This window comes from Gopherus flavomarginatus, chromosome 25 (assembly GCF_025201925.1).
Source record: "Gopherus flavomarginatus isolate rGopFla2 chromosome 25, rGopFla2.mat.asm, whole genome shotgun sequence".
NCBI lineage: Eukaryota > Metazoa > Chordata > Testudines > Testudinidae > Gopherus > Gopherus flavomarginatus.
In genome coordinates, this window is record NC_066641.1 from 10,921,096 (window position 1) to 10,930,387 (window position 9,292).

Sequence of the window (9,292 nt, forward strand, 5' to 3'; positions counted from 1 at the left end):
CCTGTTCCAGTTTGAATTCATCCTTCTTAAACATGGGAGACCAGAACTGCACCGAGTATTCCAGATGAGATCTCACCAGTGCCTTGTATAATGGTACTAACACCTCCTTATCCCTACTGGAAATACCTCACCCAATGCATCCCAAGACCGCATTAGCTTTTTTCACAGCCATATCACATTGGTGGCTCATAGTCATCCTGCGATCAACCAATACTCTGTTACTTCCAATGATGCGTCCCCAGCTTATAAAAAAAATTCTTGTTATTAATCCCTAAATGCATGACCTTGCACTTTTCACTATTAAATTTCATCCTATTACTATTACTCCAGTTTACAAGGTCATCCAGATCTTCCTGTATGATATCCCGGTCCTTCTCTGTGTTAGCAATACCTCCCAGCTTTGTGTCATCCGCAAACTTTATTAGCACATTCCCACTTTTTGTGCCAAGGTCAGTAATAAAAAGATTAAACAAGATTGGTCCCAAAACCGATCCTTGAGGAACTCCACTAGTAACCTGCCTCCAGCCTGACAGTTCACCTTTCAGTTCGACCCGTTGTAGTCTCCCCTTTAACCAGTTCCTTATCCACCTTTCAGTTTTCATGTTGATCCCCATCTTTTCCAATTTAGCTAATAATTCCCCATGTGGAACTGTATCAAAGGCCTTACTGAAATCGAGGTAAATTAGATCCACTGCCTTTCCTTTGTCTAAAAAATCTGTTACCTTCTCAAAGGAGATCAGGTTGGTTTGGCACGATCTACCTTTTGTAAAACCATGTTGTATTTTGTCCCATGGAGAACAATTGATCACTGTCCTCTTTGCAACAGCCCTTAACATATTTGAAGACTGTTACCTGGTCCTCCGCCTCAGTCTTCTTTTCTCAAGACTAAGGATTTTGGGGTGTTTTTTTTTTTAATCTTGGGGGGAAATCCTGAAATATTTACTCAGGTGAAATTCACCTGTGGGAATTCAGCAGGAGCTCTTTTAAAGTATTGAGTAAAATCTGCCTATCTACCTTAGGGTTTTGTGTCATTGCCCATCACCATGGTATCTGAGCCCCTACATACAATATGTCGGCAATAGCAAAGTCCATAGTGCACTTTGTGAAGTCTCTGGCTCTTTTCCCTTCTGGGGGTATAAAGACCTACTTGACATAAGAGCAGGAGGGTTGGAACAATATTTACGGGGGTGGGGGAGGCTGAGAGCCAAACTGCAAACCCTGGATATGATGGAAACCACTTCAAGACAGCATGTGCAGCAGCACCCCTAGTTCCAGCACCTACGTATGAGTTATTTGGTCTTTAATGAGTGCAAAGTTGCTGCTGTGATTGGTTACTGTGGAAAAACTGTCCAATAATTGAGTAAAGAATTCGGGATTTAATGTCTTTGAATTGCTATTTGTTGTTTGTATCGGGGTAGGACCTACCTGCCCCCATCAGGGATCAGGGCCCCAGCGTGCCTGGAGCTGTACACAGCTACAACCAAAAAATGGCCCTTGCCCCAAAAGGTTTATAAGCGAAGTATGAAATGAAAGGCGACAAATGGATACTTTTCTCCCACCCAAGTCAATGGGGCTGCTCATGTATGTAAAACTAAGCATGTGCCTGTGTGCTTTCGCTGGATGCAGAGTGCTCAGCACCTTGCAGGATTGATCTCTAATGCAGAAGCAACGGGGAGGGACAGCAAAGGCAGCTCCATGTAAATGCCACATGGTTGAGGCTCTGGGTCTGTCTACACTACAGTCAGAGAAGCGACTGCAGCACGTGTCAACATATCCCAGCTAGCTCTGCTCTAGCTGAGCTCCGGTAAGTAGCAGCGAAGCAGTGGTAGCGTGGGCCGTATGACCCCACACGGGACCCCTGGGTATGTACTCCAGTGGCGAGCCCATGTTGATGCAGCTTCACTGCTATTGTTACTGGAGCTGGCTAGATCCGCAGCCAGACACACCTCGGACTGCAGTGTAGACAGACCCGTGATTCCAGATGCAGTGGTGGGCTGGACCTGATCTTTTGCAGGAAGTGGCGTTGTCTGTTAGAGCCACTTGGGGATTCCCAGCTTTTTCTCTGGGTGTCAGCACGAGGCTTATGCCCTATTTAAGTCAGGCTAGGACATAGGGGGGAGGGACAGCTCAGTGGTTTGAGCATTGGCCTGCTAAACTCAGGGTTGTGAGTTCAGTCCTTGAGGGGGTTACTTAGGGATCTGAGGCAAAAATCAGTACTTGGTCCTGCTAGTGAAGGCAGGGGGCTGGACTTGATGACCTTTCAGGGTCCCTTCCAATTCTCAGAGATTGATATATCTCCACCTATTACTATCTTGGACTGCATGCTCTGTGGGACCAAGCCTGTCTTTTTGTTCTGGGTTTGTACAGGGCCAAGCACAGTGCAGTGCTGGTCCAGGGCTCCTCGGCACAATAGTAATCATAGTAAACAAACAAAGAGAGGTTAAATGGGATTATTAAGTGGGGCATAAGCCCTGGGGCCCTTGGCACAGAGATGAATTTTGCCCAGAAAGTGTGGGGGAGAGAGAGAGAGAGGGAGAGTGCTGTGCAGTTGTGCAGGAAGGGTGGTTTAATGGATCGGGCACTGGACCAAAATTAGGTGCGAGTCCCGGTTCAGACACAGATGTCCTGTGTGACCTCGCTCAAGTCACTTTGGCCCAGGTCTTCAAAGGTGCTTAAATCCCACTGAAAGTAGGGCAGGTTTAAAACAAATAAAAGGAAGTTCTTCTTCACGCAGCGCACAGTCAACCTGTGGAACTCCTTGCCTGAGGAGGTTGTGAAGGCAGGGACTATAACAGCATTTAAAAGAGAACTGGATACATTCATGGTGGTGAAGTCCATAAATGGTTATTAGCTAGGATGGGTAAAGAGTCCCTAGCCTCCGTTTGTCAGAGGATGGAGACGGATGGCAAGAGACAGATCCCTTGATCATTGCCTATTAGGTTCACTCCCTCTGGGGCACCTGGCATTGGCCACTGTCGGTAGACAGATACTGGGCTAGATGGACCTTTGGTCTGACCCAGTACAGCCAATCTTATGTTCTTATGTTAGGGATTCAATGGGAGTTGGGCGCCTAGGTACCTTTGAGGGTCTGGGTCTTAATTCTCTGTGCCTCAATCCCTCCACCTGCAAAGTGGCAAGGAGACGTCCCCACCTCCCCGGGATGCTGCGAGGCTAAAATCAATCAGTTCCCATGAGGGGCTAAGGTGAGGACAGATAAGCACCTAGGAAGAGGTGCAGCTGAGAAGCAGAACTAAGTGGCTGGCTGGGAGGGCTTCCTTTCCCCCCTGGCCCTCTGAGGATGAGGCCCATGGGAACCTCTCTGCAGAGAACTGACCTGAAGGGAGGTGGTTCTGCAGGAGGGGACGGTAGGGCCTTATCCCAGCACAAAGGGCTTCCCGTATGGCCATTTCCGCCAAGAGGCCCCAGCAGTGTTCCCTGTTACAGGGCTCTCAAACAGTGACAGATCTTCAATAGACTTGGAAGTGATCACAATTCAGGAGGGGTTTTTATATATATGTGAGAGGAAACGCCCATTTCACTAACACAATTAGGATACCTGAGTCAGACCATTGTAGTGCCCAATGGACCAGCCATGAGCATGCAAATAAGGACCAGCAGCGCCCACCAAATTATTATTTATACTACAACAAGCGAGATCAGGGCCCCATTGGCCTAGATGCTGTATGGACATGCAGCAAGAGACAGACCCTGCCCTGAAGAATGTACAAGCTAATTAGATAAGGTAGGAGGGGAAACTGAGGCACAGAGCAGGTATGTGACTTGCTCAAGGTCACCCAGCAGGTCAGTGGCACAGAATGAAGGTCTCCTGGTTCCCTAGTCTGCTGCTTCACCTATTAGACCATGCTGCCTGTTCCCAACAGGGACTCTACCCCTTGAATCAAGGAGGAAAGTCAGTCCAACGGAGAGTTTGGGGAAATCAGGGAGAAAGGGAGTGGGTTGGGAGGAGGGATGAGTCAGGGAGTTAAGGGAATGTGTCAGCGGCACAGGCCACACCGAGCAGCGACTAGGGATTCGGCAACGCATGAAGTACACGTGGGACATGTCGTGAAATACAGGGGAGATGGGGAAATAAATCAAGGGGTGGGTTGGGCAGGAGGAGGTGTTGAATTGGGTCTGTTTTGTGCAGATAGCTGCCCAGGCAGCCAAGGCAGTGTCTGAAATCCTCTAGGAGGGAACTTCATTCCCCGTAAAACTGAAACAACTGCAGTGTCGCTGCTGCTGGCTGTGTCTGACTGACCCAGCAGCTGGAATAACACTGAAGGGGCCTGATCGCCGTCCAGAGAGCAACATGAATGTGCTGTGTATGAGCTCTAGGCAGACGGATTAGCTAGATGATGCTGGAAAGGGGCTGGCTGTATATTTATTCAGCTGTTGTCCAGGTTCTGAGAAGTATTAAGCTCCACAAGGGAAGCCATTTTCCTTTTTTTTTTTTTTCAACAGGGCTAACTTCAACAATTCACGTTTCCCTAGTGAGAGGTGTCTGCTGGTAGAATCATTGGCTGTGCATTTCCAGCCATGCGGAGAGGTGGTTTTTGTTTTTTTTTACGGTGCTAAGAATACTTGTCTGGCGGTTGTGTGTGTGTTTGTGAGACTGTGTGTGTATCAGTGGGGGTGTATCTGAGTGTGTGTGGTCCTGAGTATGTAGGTGACTCTGCATGTGTGGGATTGGGTGTGACTCTGAGTCCCTGGGGGTATGACTGTGGGATTGTGTGCATGTGACTGTGTATGTATACGAGTGCGTGTGCGTGTACCCTGTGATTTATACAAAAGGCACTGCCAGTTGCACAACATGATGGTACCTCTGTAGCAGGGCATGACTTTATAGGAGCTGAAACTGACATATACGGCCCTAGGTGACCAGAAACAAGCAGGAGGGCATGACGTATGCTCAGATCAGACTTATTCGCCTACATAAACTCATGGCCAGGGGGTGCCAAGACACAGTGTAAATGCCCACCTGTTGTTACTGTTTTCTGTAAGCAGGAAAACAGCTGTCAATAGCAGGGAGGGCTGGGGGTACATATTGATGCCTAGCTACATGCAAAAGCAGAATGCTGAGACTCTGGGTGGCTCCAGATGGAACCAGCCTCAGAAAACAAATAGAAGGAGATACATGCCTCCATCAGCACCCCGTCCTTCCCCAACCTAAGGCTGGGGTCATGGGACCCCTCTTTGGCTAGAGGGTAATATTGCTTCTCACTTCTGAGCCAATAAGGCAGGACCTGAGAGCAGAATCACCTGTAGGGGACACGCCCCAAGAAAAGATGAAACCAATCTTTTGATTGACTTGGTCACAGTCTATAAGTACCTACGGGGGGAACAAACATTTTATAATGGGCTCTTCAGCCTAGCAGAGGAAGGACTAACAGAATCCAATGGCTGGACATTGAAGCTCGTCAAATTCAGACTGGAAATTTAATGGTAAGAGACATTAACCATCAGAACAATTTACCAAGGGTCGTGGTGGATTCGCCATCCATGACCATTTTAAAATCAAGACAGGTGTTTTTCTAAAAGATCCCCTCTAGGAATTATTTGGGGGAAGTTCTCTGGCCTGTGTTATGCAGGAGATCAGACTGGATGATCACAATTGGCCCTGCTGGCCTCAGGACGTCTGACTCCAGTTCCAAGCTCTGGATATAGCTCCAATCTTCTTCTCTCTATAATGGGCTGAACTAGATTCTAGCCGCCCAAATGGGGAGAAGGGGTTCTGGCTCCAAATCCACAGTGAGTCAGAGTTTGGGAAGGTCCTCAGATTTGGCCCACCGGAGCCGAGAATTTGGACACAACTCTGGATTGGAACTTTTGGTTTGGGCTCCAGGTAGTGACGCGCTAGACGGAAATGCGTAAATCCTACATCCGGATGGATATCCTAGAGAACAGGCTCTGACTGGGACCTGTAGAACGTTAACCTTCGAGCCCTGATAAAGCATTGGCAATGTTCTGGTCTTATCACTCAGCATTCTGGTCCTGCACCTTCTTACCATCCCTTTGCACCGGCATAGATCAACCCCCTTTAGCATCATCGTTCCAGAAACACCTCGGCATCAAATGCCAAAGGCTCTGAGTCCAGAGCTGTCCCTATAACCCACAGCTAGGTAGGAGGGGAGCCACTATGGTCCAGTGGGGGAAACGCTAGACTGGGATCCGGATAAATCCCAGTGCTGCCTCTGACCTGCTGCTCGTCTTTGCACTTCTACAGTCCCCTTTCTGGCTTGTCTCGCCTGCCCTCCCTCCCTCCTGTTGGCCGAGCCACTGCTTGGCTCCTTGGTCCAGGTCATGGCATGGAAAGACAGTGGCTTGCTGGGGAGAATCCATTTCGGCTTGTAATAGGGCCGATCGCCCAGCCCATACCAGCGAGGCTGCGTTCACCCTTTGCTGCCCCTGCGCTGCTCAGCAGGTGCCCTGGCCTGGCCCCCTCTTGCTGCTCTGACAGGGTCCCCGATGGATCTGGAACGCTGGGATGCAAACAGGGAGGTTGGAGGCCCCCTCCCATTTCAGTCGGTCCCTGGCCACTCTTGGGGGCTGAAAATAGCTTCTCCCCTCCCCCTACATGATTCCCTGCAAAGGACGCCTGTGGGGAGCCTGGGAGAAAGGACGGGGATGCCAAGGGTCACACGGGGGCTTGGCACTGAGCACCGGAGCTGCTCGCTGGAAGCTTGTAACCCCCAGACGTGGAGCAGAACTGAACGTGTTGGATGCCTGGAGTCTGGCAGGAGTGTGGGGGTTCTCAGTGATCAGAGAGAGCAGCGGCAGGAAAGGAGGGCTGAGGCCAGGGGAGTGAAAGGGCTCTCCCAGCTCCCAATCCATCAGCGACCCATCCATCATGGTGACCTCAACCCCCCCTTGCAATAACCACTTGGAGCCAGGTTCGTTCAGGGCCCAGCCATGGATTGGCTGGCCAGGGCTGTGGCTTGGGGGGTCTGCTGGGGTCACCCCACCTGAATACACAGTGACAATGTCAGCTGATGTCCAGCCTGTCTTCCAGCAGACTCCAGGGCACCGGAAACCCCGGGGAAGTGCGGGGAGGAAAGATATGGTGGAGACCCAGAGGTGTGTACATGGGGGCCCTGCAGATCCACACCCAGGGTGATGGATAAGAGGGGGGGCCCCAGAGCTCTGACCCAGGCTAGCTGGGCTGACGATTACCTCTTCAGCTCTGTGCCAAAGTGTAGGTGGGGTGGAGAATTTCCCACAGCTCTGAGCATGTCAGTGGCAGGGATCCCGAACGTGAGGGATGAGGGAACTGTGCAGCGCTGCATCCCAGGGGTGTGTCAGGTGGGGGTCCCCCCTGTTTTGCACCCCAGGGTGGGGTATGTTAGGTAGAGGATCTCCTAGCTCTGCCCCCTGTGGGTGTGTTAGGTGGGAAATCTCTCAGTCTGGCACCCTGGGGTGGGGTATGTTAGATAGGGGATCCCCAGCTCTGCAGATGGGGGTTGGGTATTTTAGGTCAGGGGATCCCTAGCTTGATACCCTGAGGTGGGGAATATTAGGTGGGGTATCCCCAGCTTGGTACCCCCGGTTGGGGTATGTTAGGTGGGGGGAGAAACTCCCAGTTCGGCACCCCAGGAGGTACGTTAGGTCGGAGGGGTTCCCCAGCTCTGAACTCTTTAATGCAGGGATGGGGGGAATCCCTTCGAGTCTGCAGCCCAGGGAAGTGAGACGAGAAGAGAATCTGCCCACCCCCGGCGGCGCGCTGGAGGGGAGGGGGAATGCAGTGCTGCAAACTCTCCTTCCCAAGCACCCCCACCCTCATCCTCATGCACCTCCCCCCACAAGCATTTCCCCCCCCCCAGGCATTGCCCCCACTCACTTGAACTCAGGGGTCAGGTCCGGCTTCAGCCCATAGAAGGAGGAGGACAGGGTCACCATCCAGCTGGGCAGGAACTTGCTCTCCTGGCACTCCAGGAAGGGCGGCGACCACTTGACGTGGCTGGCGTCCATCACGTAGCTATCACCCCGGTTCCACTTGGGGGTGTCCAGGCTCTTGAGGTCATTGCTGAGGACCCGCTTGTGCAGGAAGAGGCCCCGCTGGGCCTGCAGGCTGTTGAACCACTGGTTTTCCCAGCTCAGGTTCCGCAGGCTCTCGGAAGAGGCCGACAGGTCCTGCAGCAGGATCTCGTTGTTCTCCTTGGTGGCCTGGAGCATCAGCTGGGGTTTGGAAGACACCGGGTGGGCGTCAAAGGTCAGCACGGCCCGGTAAACCTGGGGATCCCCTTCAACGACGCTCCGGACCAGGGCATGGTACCACTCCACGTCCTCCTTGACGCTCGACTCCCTGATGTCATTGGTCTGGAAGATCATGTTGAGGAAGTTGGTGGCGTGGGTCAGCGTCTCGGTGGCCCCCCGCAGGGCAGAGCGCAGGCTCGGCGGGGGACTGGAGGCCCTGCCCCTATCCCGCACCTCAAAGCGGCGGCTGCAGTTGGCTTGGGAGAGCCACAGCGCGTCCCCCGAGTACAGGAAAGACAAGGCGGCCTCAGAACCCTCCAGGTCCACCTTCTCCAGGTCAGGGGTGGGCACCCAAGTGGAAGCTGAGGACGAGGACGACGACGGGGTCCATTCCTTTGCCTTGGGCATCCTGGCCTTGGGGGGAGGCAACCTCTGGGGCTGGAAGATCCCCACGCCCCACACAAGCTCCATCTGGAAGCCCCAGAGCAGAGGCCACAGCCAGACCCCCATGGCTGGGTGAATGATCAGAAGAGCCGAGACCCTGCCGCCCCGCAGCCGGCAGGGCTCATCTCAGCAGTGGTGGCAGCAGAAGCCGGCAGGGGGAAGATGCCTCCCCTCCCCGTGGACAAGTGGGACCCTTAGGCGGTGGAGGAGGTGGAACAAAGCGGTGACAGGCTTATTGCTAAGAGAAGCAGCGCTGGGGTGCATTTATGCCGGCCCAAGTGTCCTCTGCATTGCCTGAAACACGCAGGACTCTCTCAATTGCTCCTTTTTTCTTTTTTTTTTGGTTCCTCCTCTCCCTCCCCTTTGCTGGCGACGGAACAGACGTCACCGGCTCCAAAATATGTACATCTGTCGGCGCTGCCCTCTCCGCCACCCCTCCCCGGTCGCTCGTCCACGCCTGGACCTAATGCGAAGGCTTTTAAACCGCTGCAGATCCTCCCCCGCTCCCCCCGCACACGCCCAGAGCGGCTCGCTGCCCACTAATGCTCCCAATGGAGAAATCCACCCTGGGCCGGAGGCAGGGAATGATTGAAGGCGACTCTCCCTCCTGCTCTAGTGCCATTAGGGAGATCTGGGGCTGGCTGTGATGCAAGCAGAT

At 52.7% G+C, this 9,292-nt stretch overlaps 1 protein-coding gene across 1 annotated transcript in view; it reads right to left on the bottom strand.

Annotated features, from left to right (window-relative positions):
* Positions 1-8,976, bottom strand: part of GPR179 (G protein-coupled receptor 179) — a 37,720-nt gene extending 28,744 nt beyond the window's left edge. Inside the window, exon 1 of the mRNA XM_050935347.1 lies at positions 7,835-8,976. Coding sequence (XP_050791304.1) covers positions 7,835-8,700 — 866 coding nt within the window. The 5' untranslated portion in view covers positions 8,701-8,976. The remainder of the gene's footprint in view (positions 1-7,834) is intronic.
* Positions 8,977-9,292: the final 316 nt, after the last annotated feature.